Source organism: Lycium barbarum, chromosome 6 (assembly GCF_019175385.1).
Source record: "Lycium barbarum isolate Lr01 chromosome 6, ASM1917538v2, whole genome shotgun sequence".
NCBI lineage: Eukaryota > Viridiplantae > Streptophyta > Magnoliopsida > Solanales > Solanaceae > Lycium > Lycium barbarum.
Genome location: NC_083342.1, coordinates 117,638,640 through 117,652,868, shown reverse-complemented (window position 1 = coordinate 117,652,868; position 14,229 = coordinate 117,638,640). Strand labels below are relative to the sequence as shown.

The 14,229-nt window shown below is 36.0% G+C and overlaps 1 protein-coding gene across 4 annotated transcripts; it reads left to right on the top strand.

Moving 5' to 3' along the window:
* Positions 1-3,881: 3,881 nt before the first annotated feature.
* LOC132645791 (COP9 signalosome complex subunit 7) lies at positions 3,882-12,883 on the top strand. Of its 4 annotated transcripts, none has more exons than XM_060362991.1 (10): positions 3,882-4,029; positions 4,183-4,343; positions 5,817-5,892; positions 7,108-7,196; positions 7,935-8,024; positions 8,381-8,425; positions 8,511-8,581; positions 11,506-11,644; positions 11,939-12,044; positions 12,561-12,883. In XM_060362991.1, the coding sequence occupies exons 1-9, from the start codon at positions 3,945-3,947 to the stop codon at positions 12,008-12,010; spliced, it is 828 nt and encodes a 275-aa protein (XP_060218974.1). In that variant the 5' UTR covers positions 3,882-3,944; the 3' UTR covers positions 12,011-12,044; positions 12,561-12,883. The 4 variants fall into 4 exon arrangements, with proteins under 4 accessions (XP_060218974.1, XP_060218973.1, XP_060218975.1 ...); XM_060362990.1 differs by having other exon boundaries at positions 11,936-12,044; XM_060362989.1 differs by having other exon boundaries at positions 3,883-4,029; positions 11,956-12,044.
* Positions 12,884-14,229: the final 1,346 nt, after the last annotated feature.

Genomic DNA, 14,229 nt, shown 5'->3' with positions numbered 1-14,229 from the left:
ACAATTTCAACTTCCAAAAATCACAACTTCAAGTTTCAGTTTCAAAATCTATGACCAAACGGGTGTCTCATACAAGAACTTGAAATCATGACTTGAAATTATTGACTTGGGTAGGGGCTGATTTAAAGTTAAATTTTATTTGGACATGTAATTTAAATGTCAAAAATTATACTTTTTTAATAAAAATAAAAACCCCACTGTGCTCCGACTTATTTCTAGAATTAGAGTTCGATCGTGACTTCCTTTTTTTTTTTAGGGGGCGGGGCGATCAAGTTCCTCGCCTGCTACCACTTGTGAAAACTATAAAAAAAATTGAAATCTTGTACAATCTTACCAAGTGATCAAATATAATTCACAAACAAGATATCCGAATATTCTAAAGCGCCACATTAATAAATCTCATATCTCCATGTTCCATTTGTAAATAAATACTTACGATTATATGCTATTACAAAATTTTTAAATGCACATAATTTTACAAAAGATCTTCTGGTCCAATAAATTAACAATATCAATAACTAACTATTCTTTAATATAGTCCTCCCACATGGTAGGAATAATCTTTTCACGTCAAGCATGAGTCTTTTTTTGCAAAATTTAAAATTATAAGTTTTTTTTATAAAATATAAACTCATAGGTTAAGTTTTTTTTAAAAAAAAAAAAAATTGAAATCACAAATTTGGAATTAAAATTCTTCCTTTTAAGTGGCTTTATAGGACTAGACAATGAGTTGTGTTAAAATTGTTAGTTATACAATATTTGTGAATGGAGAGACAACTGTACCTTTTTCAAATGCTAAATGACTGAGCCAAAGTGATCCTATTTCAACTTTTCTTTTTGCAATTGCCATGAAATACTTGAGTAGAAGCTTGATTTGTTTTAAAGAAGTAAAAGAGTTCAAGTTCCACCTAAGGTGTGCAAGATTGGTCATAACTCATTTGGGTTTTTGCAGATGATATGTTGTATTTTTAGGGGTGATGTAACTTCACTGACACCAATTTAACAAAGCTTCTCCCATTTTTCAAAATCTTCTGATCTGCAAACTAACATAGGGAAATGCTCTGTCTATTTGGGAAGGGTCTCACAAGCTATCAAAAACGACATTGTTCAGCGGCTATGGAACTGTTAAATGTTTTCTCCTTGGTCATTAATATAATTATCGATTAAAAAACACAAAATTTTAAATTAAAACTTTAAGTTTGCAATCCAAATTGCATGGTCAAACAGGCCACGTATATTTTCGAAATTTTCAATTTTAAAAGATACTTCCTCTGATTCAAAATAAATGTTCATTTAATCTTTAGCACATCCTTAACTAAATACTAAAAAAGGCAGCCCGATAAACTAAGCTATTGCTATGTCCATGGTCCGGAGAAGGGTCGGACCACAAGGGTCTATCGTACGCAGTCTTACTTTACTCTGTATTTCTACAAGAAACTGTTTTCACGACTTGAACCCGTGACCTCCTGGTCACATGACAACAATTTTCCAATTACGCACCCTTAAGAAAATACTAACTCCTAGAGAAAAAATAGGTATTTGCCCTAAACTGCCCTTAATTAAAATGTGCATATTATTATTAACTTGACACATTGAGATCTCATCACTTAATAAGGGCAAAACTGAAAAAACAAAGTTAATTCCCTAATTGATGGTGTAAGTGAAATACTTATTTTGAATTAAAATAAAAAGGCTAAATGGACACTTATAATATTGTTATCGGAAAAGGACCTAAAATGCCCTCGAACTATGGGATTGGTACAAAAATGCCCTATGTTTACCTTTGCGCTCTAAAATGCCCCTGCTGTCAACCTATTGGGCCTAAATTGCCCTTATTTTTAATGCAGGGGCATTTTTGGCCCAATAGATGTACAGAGTGCAATATTGTACCAAACCCCGTAGTTCAGGGGCATTTTAGGTCCTTTACCGAAAAAATAATTAAATTTTTTATTTATTACGTGACACGTTTTAATTGGTTAGTTTTAAAATTAACCTAAACTAATCATATCCCAACACAGAATTCGAATCCACCTAACCCGCCCCGACTTAAAATGGTGATTGTAGCAACATCCATCTTCGCCGGTGGGCCACCATTAATCTCCACTATCCTTTCCTCTATTGAAACAAACCTCCATTAAAACCACCACCGTAACAGCGGTCATCCAAACGGCCCATCGAGCCTCCATTAAATAGCTAATGTTTTTAATGGTGTTACAATGATGATTTTAATTACCCTTAATTTCACCTGAACCCAGTAACTATATAAGGGAAATTAATGAGAATGTTCATGTGGCAAAAATGATTACCCCAGCTATATAAGGGAAATTAATGAGAATGTTCATGTGGCAAAATTGATTACCCTTACCCCTGTTTGGATGGTGGTTTCCCGTGGTTCATTAATGTATGGTTTTATAGGAAACCATGTTTGTTTCCATTGTTCTTAAAATTATGTGGTATGGTGTTGTAAACCCATGGTTCATTCCATTGTTATATAACCATGAAAAGTCCCAATTTTTGAAACTACGGATTTGGTGGTTTTTCCGTGGTTACGTATTTCATTTCTCCTTTATACCCTCCACCATCCACTCCACCCCACCCTACCACGCACCCCCACCCCACCCCTGCCCACGCTACCACTCACCCCCCCCCCCCCCGCCACTCACCCCAACCCCGCCCTACCACTCACCCCCACCCCAACCACCCCACTCCTCTGCCACCCACCCCCACCACCCACTACCTCTCACCACCGCCCAACCACACCCCACAACAACTCACCCCCACCCTCATCCCACACTACCCACCCCTACCCACTACCCCTCACCACCACCCTACTACCCACTACCCCCACTCTCATCTCACAATCACCCACGTCACACCACCCACTACCTACTTATTTTTTAAAGTTCCTATTTTATTCTTTACATGAGTTTTATTAATATATATAAATTATTTCTAATTAAGAGTTAAGGGTATTTTAGTAAACTTATAAGTTATTATACAGTACCATACAGTCAAACCAAACAATACAAATGTTACTAAACCACAACAAACGATACAGTCTATCCAAACATTGTATTCATTAATACAGTACAATACAACACCATACTGTACCATACCATACTGTACATTAATGAACCACGGGAAACAACCATCCAAACAGAGGGTTAGTTTCACTTGAAACTCGGTAACTATATAAGGGAAATTAATGGGAATGTTCATGTGGCAGAAATGATTATCCAGAAATATTCATTTTAAAAAATATTAAACTTCGTAACTGCATGAGATAACCATCCATGCAGTTCAATTAATAATCCGTTCTTTTAACAGATTAGATTATTTGTCTATATAGAGCCACCAACCAAGAATATTGGCTAGTTAATAGTGGCTCGATGGGCCGTTTGGACGAGCGGTGTTACGGTGATGGTTTTAATTGAGATTTTGGGTTGTTTCAATAGAGTAAAGAACAGTGGAGATTAATAGTGGCTCGCCGGCGGGGACGGATGCTGCTACAATCACCATTTTAAGTCAGGGCAGGTTAGATGGATCCAGATTTTATGTTGGATATAATTAGTTTACGTTAATAAATAAAATATTTAATGATTTTTTTGGAAAAGGGCCTAAAATGGCCCTGAACTATGGATTTTGTTACAATATTGCCATCCGTCCATCTATTGGGTCAAAAATAACCCTGCCGTTAAAAATAAGGGCAATTTAGGCCTAATAGGTTGACAACAAGGTATTTTAGAGCGGAAAGGTAAATTGAGGGCATTTTGTACCAAATCCCATAATTCGGCATTTTAGGCCATTTTCCGTATTATTATTATTATTATGATGATTGTCAAAAAATAAAATAAAAATACTACTACTCCATTATGAATAAGTATTTTCTGAAAAATGTAGAAAAGGCCACCTAAGTAAAATAAAAAGGTATAAAACGACCCACGATGGGCTCAATAGTAGCATCATACAAAATCAGAGTAGCGACCTTGCTTCAGTGCATCCCTTCCTCTCCAAAAGTTTATTATTACAGTTGAGAAACTATAAAAACCCTTACATCTCTATTTGTTTTTCCCATAATCTATCTATATTCAGAAATCAGAAACCCTAATAGTATATTTCTTGTCATATTATTGAACCCTGATTTCTGATTAATACTCTTGTCTACAAAATTCAAATTTGTAGAGATGGATATCGAACAAAAGCAAGCGGAGCACATCGATTACTTTGTGAAACAAGCATCAACACTAAAGGGTTCTTCCCTAAACAACCTTATTGTCGAAGCCACCTCCCATCCTTCACTCTTCGCTTTCTCCGAGATTCTTTCTGTTTCCAACGTTGTCCAGGTTTCCCTTCAATCCATATATTCTTCTGATGTTGATTCGATTCGATTTTATTTTTGATAATTCGGTTACTGGGCTTTGTGTAGAATTATTACTCCATCCTTTTCGATTTTAATTTGACACGGAGTTTAAGAAAGTAAATAAAATAATGCTTTTGTAATTAATGATGCATATAATGTACCGAAATACCCTTTAATCTTGTGATGCGGAAAGTTGGAATTTAAAGAGTTGCAGATAAAAAGAAAGGAGAGAGACAAACAAACCAAAAAGGAAAGTAAGACAAATAAATTGAAATGAGGGAGTATTATCTTTCTTGTTTTTTGTTTTTTTCGTTTCGGGGTATTTATTTCCTGTGCACATAGTCTTGTGGTTATCTTATGCTATTTCTTTGGAAATATCAGGAATGTGATTGCATTCTTCTGATAATTTGGTTAGTCTGTCACATTGGATCACTTGCTTGCGTATTGTGTTCTCCCTTTATTTCGGTACAAAATAAAGAACATGTATGAGTTATTGAATATTGGAATAGAATGAGTGTCAATGGAGTGAAATAAATAGTGAAAATTCACACAGCAGACCAAAACTAGCTTGGGATTTAGGTGTAGTAGTTGTTTTTGGAAAAAAGTTAGGGAAGTCCTAAAATAGGAAAGCTTTGAGTAAACTGGGCTGGAGGGATTAACAGACAACAATATGTTGCTATTGAGCTACAGACTCTTGCTCAATTAAAGGCTGCACATTGAAAATTAAATAGTCATTGTATATGTCTTAGATCACGGGTAAATAGATGCAAAGTCCAGAACTTCATCTCAGATAAAGTACCAGATGATTTTCTAACTACAAAAGGAATGAACATTAGGAAATACAACTAAATAGAATCAAGATACTACAAACTTGAACGATTTAAAAAGAGGCTATACAAATATAGTGGATGCAGTCGATTGATCATTAATGAGGAGATAACTTGGGTTCATCCTCCCAATTTCATCAAGTTTAGAGCATAAAACCCTAATCACATTGAGATGGGCATTATACTCATGTAGTTCCTTTATGACAATTAGATATAAATCTGGGAATAAAGGTGAACCAAAGTGTTTTTGGGAAGTCAGGTTAGACAATATCTGGAGGGAGCAATGTAATGTGGTATTTCTTTACTATAACGTTCATTGCAATTCAATGCTGAATCATAAGATTCAGGTTAGATTCATGCACCGCAGACTTTGATTATAGTTGATTCTGATAGAAAATAAATCTAGTTGTGAGTTTTGAATCTTGAACCATAAGTTGTTTTGAAAACTATGGGCATAGAAAGCAGTTGTTTCAATATTCTGGGATGATTGGGAACGCCTGAACTTTCCTGATATGGAAGTGCACCTTGATATACTATTTGCAAGTTGTGTAGGTAACTGCGTGTTGCCATGCTTTAGGATCCCTTTCATATTTGTGGCTAATTGTTTTTCTGTTGGAACGTGTATGCAGCTGGAAGGAACTGAGAATTCAGTATACCTTGATTTGCTTCGTTTGTTTGCTCATGGGACGTGGAGTGATTACAAAAGTAAGCATACATTTTCTACATCTGATTATTCAGAAACACTTTTTTCCCTGGGTGGGGTGGGTAGCTGATTTGATCTGATTTTCAGGTTTGAGATTTCAGCAATGTTCTTTTTATTGCCGTTATGTTATCTTATTTGTGATTCTTCACCTGCCCTGATGTCAGATTAAATGCCTTAAATTTTATAATATTGGGAATTTGTACCTTATCAGTTTGAGACGCTCTTTTGAGACAGAGGATATGCTTTTGCTCATCTGTATAATAACTTGAAGATTATATTAATCGTTAAAAGAGCATTAGTGCAAAATGAGGATATCAGTATTAGCTTCTCATGTTTTGTATCTCAAAAACTGAGTTTGTTGCTGGTTGAAAAGTCGATAAGGCCACGATTTAGCTGCTTTTTCTACTGCTGCAGATTTTTTTAAATTTCATGGGTGAGTCTCACTGTAACATCCTGGTGTTTTGCCAGTGCTCAATGTCACTACCTTTATGGGCAAAGGTTTAGTGATAGGTGGTAAAACTTCCACTAGAAAGAAGGGCTGTGTCTAAATTTCTTACACATTTACTCTTTCTCTGGAAAAAGAGAGAGACTATCTTAGGTTTGATTTCCTTCTTGCTGTTCCTAGTACTAAAGGGGTGAAATTTTATCGGCAATAATTGCTTAAAATACAGATTATGGAAAATATCTTGGGAAAATTTCACTTATAAACAATTTATGGGTCAAAATTACATATTCATAGCCCATATTTTAAATTACAAACCTACGGCCCAACATTTCATGGCCCAACTTGAATATTCACCTTTATACAACAATATACAACTTTATACACCTACTGTAGACAATGTATACACCTTGTATAAAAGTGTATGATAATGTATAAGACTAGTATACAATATTATACAACAATATATAACTTTATACATCTACTGTAGACAATGTATAAACCTTGTATAAAAGTGTATAATAATGTATAAGATTAGTAAAAAAACTGAAGAGGAAAAAAATGTCTATGGCAGGTAATTAAAAAAAGATGGGCTAAAACGGGTAACTATTTTTCCATAATTGGCATATAGTGTAAAATTCCCAAATATCTTTGCTAATAGCCCATGAACCTATCACTGAACAGGGTTGTCTTGTAAGGGAAGCTGATGTACTCCTGAGTTCTATATTATGTGCATTTCGAATTTGTCAGTTTTAGCCTGTATTTGATTTTCTAGGTAATGCTGGCCGTCTTCCTCAGTTGGTGCCTGAACAAGTTCTCAAGTTGAAGCAACTTACTGTGCTTACGCTAGCTGATACAAGCAAGGTACACTACATATAAGTGTAATAAGCCTTTATGGAAAAACTGGGCAATTGATGCATCCTTATTAACATTCTTCCTTCAGTTAATTAATGCTAAAAATGTAAGAGCTTGTAATGAATGGCAAAACCTTGTAATGAATGGAAAGAAGCTTGGCTGAGTTTTGTGGTGCTTGTTTGTTGGAACTCTTGAATTTTGTTTTTGGCATCTGGTCAGGGTAATGGATACAATCTATTGGTGCATGTAAAGCATTGCCATCGGGTTGGATCATTACTATTAAAGTTGTTTGCTTAGGCCTCCCTTAGTTTGAATGTGTTCAGTGTTGTTTCCTTCCTTTTGTTGTTATGGAGCATGTGAGTGTAGTCATCCGACTATGATAAACTATTCTATTTGGAATGTTATTCAAGTTAATACTGGAGACATTGTTATATGGTAACCTCGCTCAGTGTCAACAGCTCTGAATATCGTACTGCTCGTGACATGTTTTCATCGGTGGCTTGCATGATTAGCATATCTCTCAAGTTCATTTCTCATAGCGGAAAAGAATAAACTCTATGCGTTATGTTTTTTAGTCCTTAACATTCTTTCTTTTTTGTGTTTCATGACTTTCATCGTGACAACCCTGTTCATATTTCAACAACCTTTGATAATGATGTTCATATTTACTACTTGTTTGACTTCGTTTTCTCTTATGTCCTTTGTTATTAGAGTCACTGCCAATAATGGCTCCTTTCTTCTTTCCAGGAGCTTCCATATGATCAACTTATGCAGGAGTTGGATGTCACGAATGTGCGTGAACTTGAAGATTTTCTCATAAATGAGTGCATGTATGTGGTGAGTATTAGCTCTCACTTCCTGGATCATTGTGTTATGAATAGAGATATGATTGCACTTTCCAGTTTCCACTATTGGAAGTGTCGTGAACTAAAGTTTATAGTAGGACTTTGCTTCTATTGATGTCCTAGGGATAGGTTATTTTGCCTTCTGGATAGCAGTTCAGCTTAGTCTTTTAATGCGGTTTCTGTTGCCCCATAGGATATTTGTGGCTTACTTTTGCCTTTTCCTTCCCTTTTTTTGGGGGGGGGGGGGGGGGATTGGGGGTGGTGGGGCTTTGCTGCTAGTAATTGATTTTATTTTAGTCTGTTATTAAAAAATGCACTAATTCTCCATTTTTCTGCATCCATGGATAGGGTATAGTTAGAGGAAAGCTGGATCAGTTGAAAAGATGTTTTGAGGTTGGTATGATGTTTTTGTTGTTTCTCCAACTCTTGGGTTCAATGAGCTGACATGGGGTAATTAACTGTCTCCACACAATTATAGGTACTATTTGCTGCAGGGAGGGATCTCAGACCTGGTCAATTGGGGAATATGCTACAGACATTAACTGACTGGTATGTCTATGTTCTTATTTAGATGGCTCTGATTGCCATGTCATTGTATCATACCCTATTTTCTGAGTTTGAGCATGTTATCTAGTTATTTTGGGCTTGGGGCTGTCTGTTGACTTTACGATATGATATTCCTATTGAGATTCTGTTGCCTATCTTCTGTTCACGACTAGCTGGTCTTAAGAGTTGTTGATGAAGTTCTTTTCTGGTCCCCCTCATGTCTTGTTCTCCTTTGCTTCATAATCACTAACGGAGCTGCACTTTGCATGTCAGTTTCTGAAGTTCTTTTTTCTTTCCGTCTTAAATATAAAGCAGTCAGTCTAGGTTATAGGAGTTATATGAGTTATGTCACCTGCTTATCGGATCTGGCAATTTCTTCAGTATAATGTTATGTTGGTTGAAGGGGAGCCTTGGCGTAACTGGTAAAGTTGCTGCCATGTGACCAGGAGGTCATGGGTTCGAGCCGTGGAAACAGCCTCTTGCAGAAATGCAAGGTATGGCTGCGTACAATAGACCCTTGTGGTCCGGCCCTTCCCCGGACCCCGCGCATAGCGGGAGCTTAGTGCACCGGGCTTTGAAGCTGAGGCATTGCTGCTGATACAAGTCCACAAGTATGACAGATGTGGATATTGATTGTAATCGCTTACAAAATTATGACTTGGCTTGTAGGGGAAGTATATCTATGTAATTCCACGTTGAATTCTCACATATCAAAAAATTTAAGTTGAAATCTTTAAATTTCTCAAAGCGGGATGACCGATAAAGAAAAGATACTTTACGTTCTAGGGTTTTCCCATCACAAAAAAAGAAACAAAAAGAACTCAACATTAGATATCTGAGTAACATAAATTGTATATTACATGTGATATCGTATCACAAGATGAAAAATAAAAAAGTAGATTGAATAAGTATTTGATGTAGGAATTCTGTTAGAGTAGTAATGGAAGAGCAGCGAAACCAGTTATTATTGAAAAAGTTGAGCTCAGTCACCTTATTTGGTTTTATTCTTCTTTACTCTTCGTTTTTTTTAAATAGAGAAGCAAGTGCCGCCTGTTTCTATTTGGTTATAGAGATCTACCATTGTTGTTAGCCTGCAATATTGATGAACAGATGGCATATTCAGATTTGGTTGCTGTCATTTGAAGTTTCAGCACTACTAGCAAGAAACAAGAAATTCTGTTAGGAGTAAGGGAAAGGAGATGTAGATTATGGCGTTTCTCGTGAAGCACTTGTATTTTGGATTTAAGTAGGGTTTGATTAAGGAAGATGAGCAGAAAAATGAAGGTAGGTTTGAAGACTGAGATTTGAAGAAAGTGTAAAGTTTTTTGCCTGGGAGGGTCTCGTCTTTGGTCGGTTCGTTGTCTTGGTGATGTAGCTTGAAATGATGAAGGAAAGGCAGGCAACATCGCACATGCTGGCATGTGAGACACAAGCTCAATGATGGGTGTGGCCTGCTGTCCAGTTTGGAAATCTTGGGAGGTTCTAGGAATTCTGCTTGTTGCTTGTAGACGGTGAAAACTAGAAAGGTGGTCAACTTGTCAAGGAAAGAGCCAACAGTAAAAGACAAAAGAAAACAGGGTAGAATGATGTTCTCGGGGCATGGTGCATTCATGGTTCTTTAATTTGAGCCCACCTTGAGATATGTTACTAGTTATTATTTGGTTGGATCATTTTGCATCTCCCGTTTGGGTTTTCTGTAACTGAGTTGTGTTCATGTTGAGTTATATTTTCTGATAAAATTTATCATATTTACCTACTAAAGAGATTGTTGAGTATTGCCTGTTACCTTTTCCCAAAAAAAAAAGAAAAGAAGAAGAGATTGTTGAGTATTGGTGTTCAGATGTATCCTTGTGGAGTCTTCGTATCAGTTGAGTGATGTATTAGTCAAGAAATTGGATACGTATGAAATCATGTCGAGCATGTGTCCGAGTCATGTTTGACGCAAAGTTGTGCTGAGAGTGTTCAACAGAAACTTTGCCTAGATGGTGCATCTATGTCCACTAGTTTAGGAATGTAGTCTAGATTTTAACCCATTATTAGTAGCCATTTCGATGTAGAAGCATGTTATTCCTTATCTGTTCTAGTTTCAATGATAGTATCCTGTAAGCCAATCCCGAGACCCATAAGTGATTCAATCTAGGACCTCATTTTTGAAACTGTCAGTAAGCCTATGTTATTGGACTGTAAATTTGCTTGAGCCCCTACACTTTTCCAAGACGGTAGAAATCTCACCATGCTGTGGGGTCCACGGGATGGAAGAATTCCAAACTAGTTGGTAGTTTGGAACACCTCAGTGGTTATTTGCTAACTGATGCTGACTCATAGGTCAATGAAAAGGCTGCTTACTTGCCTTCCAGTTGCATGTTTTTATGAATGTTCATTCAAGTACTCTCTCGTATGACAGAAAAATCATGTATTATTAGTGAACTTATCTACTCAGAAAAAATGAAAGGGAAATCATGTCTAGATGATCATACATTTTATTTGTTTTTGAGCTAATAAAAAAGTCTTCCAGCCTAATTCTTGCCATTTTTTACAACTACATATACTTATCTGTTTTTCAATTTCTATTTATACTTATTTTCTCTTATTGCAACTATGAAGAACACAACTTGTGCAATGTAAATTTGTAACTTCGGCGAAGGAAAGTATATGATAATCTGTTTGACCAAGTACAATCCCACTCAGCTTTCTATGCCATAAATCAAATGTAAATTGAATCTGCGGAGTTGTGGTATACCACCGAATTTAGGTGAGGGATAAGATTAGAGGCGTTTGGCGTTTTTGTGTAAAGTGTGGTGTTACTCTGGTGTGTGCCGTTTTACAAGAGGTCCTTGTGATCTTTGAATGTTTTGCATGCTAACTGTGAGATTTAACTGTAATCTGTCAACTCGTAAATTTATTCCATTTTTTGATGAAAAACACAGGTTGACTACATCAGACAATCTTCTTGTCTCAATTCAAGAGAAAATCAAATGGGCAGATACAATGAGTGAATCGGACAAGAAGCACCGGAAGGAAGTTGAAGAAAGGGTCGACGAAGTGAAGAAGTCACTCTCTTTGAAGGTGAGTAATGTATAGTTTCTCAAGAGATGAGTTCTGTGTTAAATCTAAAAACTATGGGCATAACTTCACAATGCACCAGACAGTATTGAATTGTGACCATGCCTTTCAGCGGATGGGTTTGGTACACCCGGGTTGTGAGATGTCTTTTTTTGGGTAGACTGTCTTAATAGTTCAACCATTTGAGTCCTATGACCCTCAGTTCGTGTTTAAGCGTTCCGTTATATTGAAGACTCATTTTATATTTAAGTTCTGGGATATTTTTGTCGCTCTGTCTTACTTACTCTGTGGCAGAAGCTACAAACTGTAAGCAGGCCGATGTTGACTTCAGAGGGCATGAGGAGATCTACTCTGAATCTGGTGGAGTGATGGATTATGAGGAAGACCGAGGCCGACCGAAGAGGTAGTAGTAGTCTAATATATCCCGGGATTAAATTTTCCAGTCATTTAGCAGCTAGTCATGGTCAGTATATTGACCTATGAAATATATCACATTAAAAATCTGATAAGGTCCTATGGTTGGCTGATCCACAAGTGTGGCCAATGGAGTATTGTGTTCTTGGGGAAGGGGGACTGCAGGGTACTTCAGTCAATTCCATTGCCATTGCAAGAATGCTTCAAACCAAAAAACAAATTGGCGGAGACATGAAACTTCATCCGTCTTTCATGCCAGTTGAATGCTAGAAACCCTGGAAGCCTTTAGTCTCTAATTAATGAGTTTTACTTCTATGAACTCGCATGAAAGTATTTTATATTATCAGGTCACGTAAGAGATGATTCGTAACTTGAAAAATTAAGGTAGATACCTGTTAAAAGAGGTTTAAATCCTCAAAAGTTCTTACACTGCCAGTGTATATTTAAATAAATATTTTATAGATTACTCTCTCATATGCTGATCTTCGACTTGTGAAAATTGCAGGAGACGACACCCTATTGGTTAAGGTGATGGGCGATGTTAGGACAAATTAGAGGGGCTGCTGGCCAGTTTTTTGTTGATGTCATTTCGACCATAGATGCTTTCTGCTTTAGCAGACAGTTTCACCTCTTTAAAGTTTAACCTGCCGTGAATGAAGTTGCAGACCCAAAACTATTTGATAGCTATATTTTGTGCTGAACTCCATTGTTTTCATCTTGTTTGCCTTTTTTGAGTTGGTAAGATCTTCAAATACGATGATGCGGCTGAAACTTACTTATGGAGCTGATTCATTAATATACGTCGATATGCTTTCATGTTTTCCATAAGGTGTTTAAGTGATTGCCATGCGGTAAGGGAAATGCCTGTATTTTTTATTCATATACATGGAAATTTGTTTTACATAGTTGAGTATTTATCTAAGCCTGAATTCGTCATCGGTAAAGGATTTCTTGGCTTTAGACGGAAAAAATTCCCTGCGAGCATAAATATTTAACAGTAGTTGATTTACACTCTCAGGTCACTAAAAGATAACTACAGCCTACAGGGATTTTTCATTAAAGGTGGGATTAGTAAAAAATAAGGCAGGTTGCCAAGTATGTTAAAGTGATAACATGTAATTTTTGTTTTACATTATGAAGTGTATAAAAGTTTATCTTTGTAGCAGTATCGTTTATTATGACTTGTGAGTGACATTAAGGTCTTTGATGCTAGGTTGAGCCTTATGGCTTAGATGAGGTCCATCAAAACTGTAGATTTGTCTAAGATGTAGTTAACCAGAGAAAATGAGATCTTTTGCCTCTTTACCATTTGAATTGTAGAAGAAAATGATCTTTTCAGATCTCTTATGTAAAATATGAAATTCTCTTGTAAGAGAGTCATGATACTTTTTTTTTCCGTTAACGGTGGGAGAATTGTGTTTTGGTGAAAAAATGTAGCAATTGCAATTTAGTGTGTAAACTAGCACTACACAACGTACAGAAATCCTAAAAAGTAATAATTTCCAAGTTTCAAAGGTACTTAAAAGACAATAATGCACAGGGGAAACACGTGGCCTGATATAGGTCTTCAATTAATCACCAACCAAAATCGGTATCGAGTAACCTCTTAATGCAAAATCATCCCTCTTAATAAACTTACTTATTTTTTCCAAAAAATTTGGCTAAACACCTTAACCATCCAAGTATATTTTAAAATAAGCACTTCTTATTTTCAAGATGCTTGGCCAAACAAGCTTAATAAGTTTTTATATTAAAGTTGCACAAGCCTTGTAACTTAATTTGGCAAAAAAAGTTACTTGTACCCAGTAGGTGCACTAACTGAAATGCCAATGTCATTTTTTGCCATGATTTTATCACATGACTATGCTTAATTAACATTGAGTTTTCACTCAACCAAAAACTAAGAACATAAAAATTCTTTCATTATTTATTCACTTTCTTTTACTTCCTCCATTTCATAATAAGTGACTTTTTAGGCTTATGCACACCTCTTCAAAAAGTGCTTACTCATAGAAAGTTAGGAGTATTTTTACTAACTTACTCCTTATTAAATGTCTAGAAAAATAAAAGCTTAATGATTCTTGATTATGTAAATAAGGATCATTTTAGAAGAAGAAAATCAATTTCTTTTTAAAATTCTAAAATATTACTTATTTCAAAATAAAATATAAAAT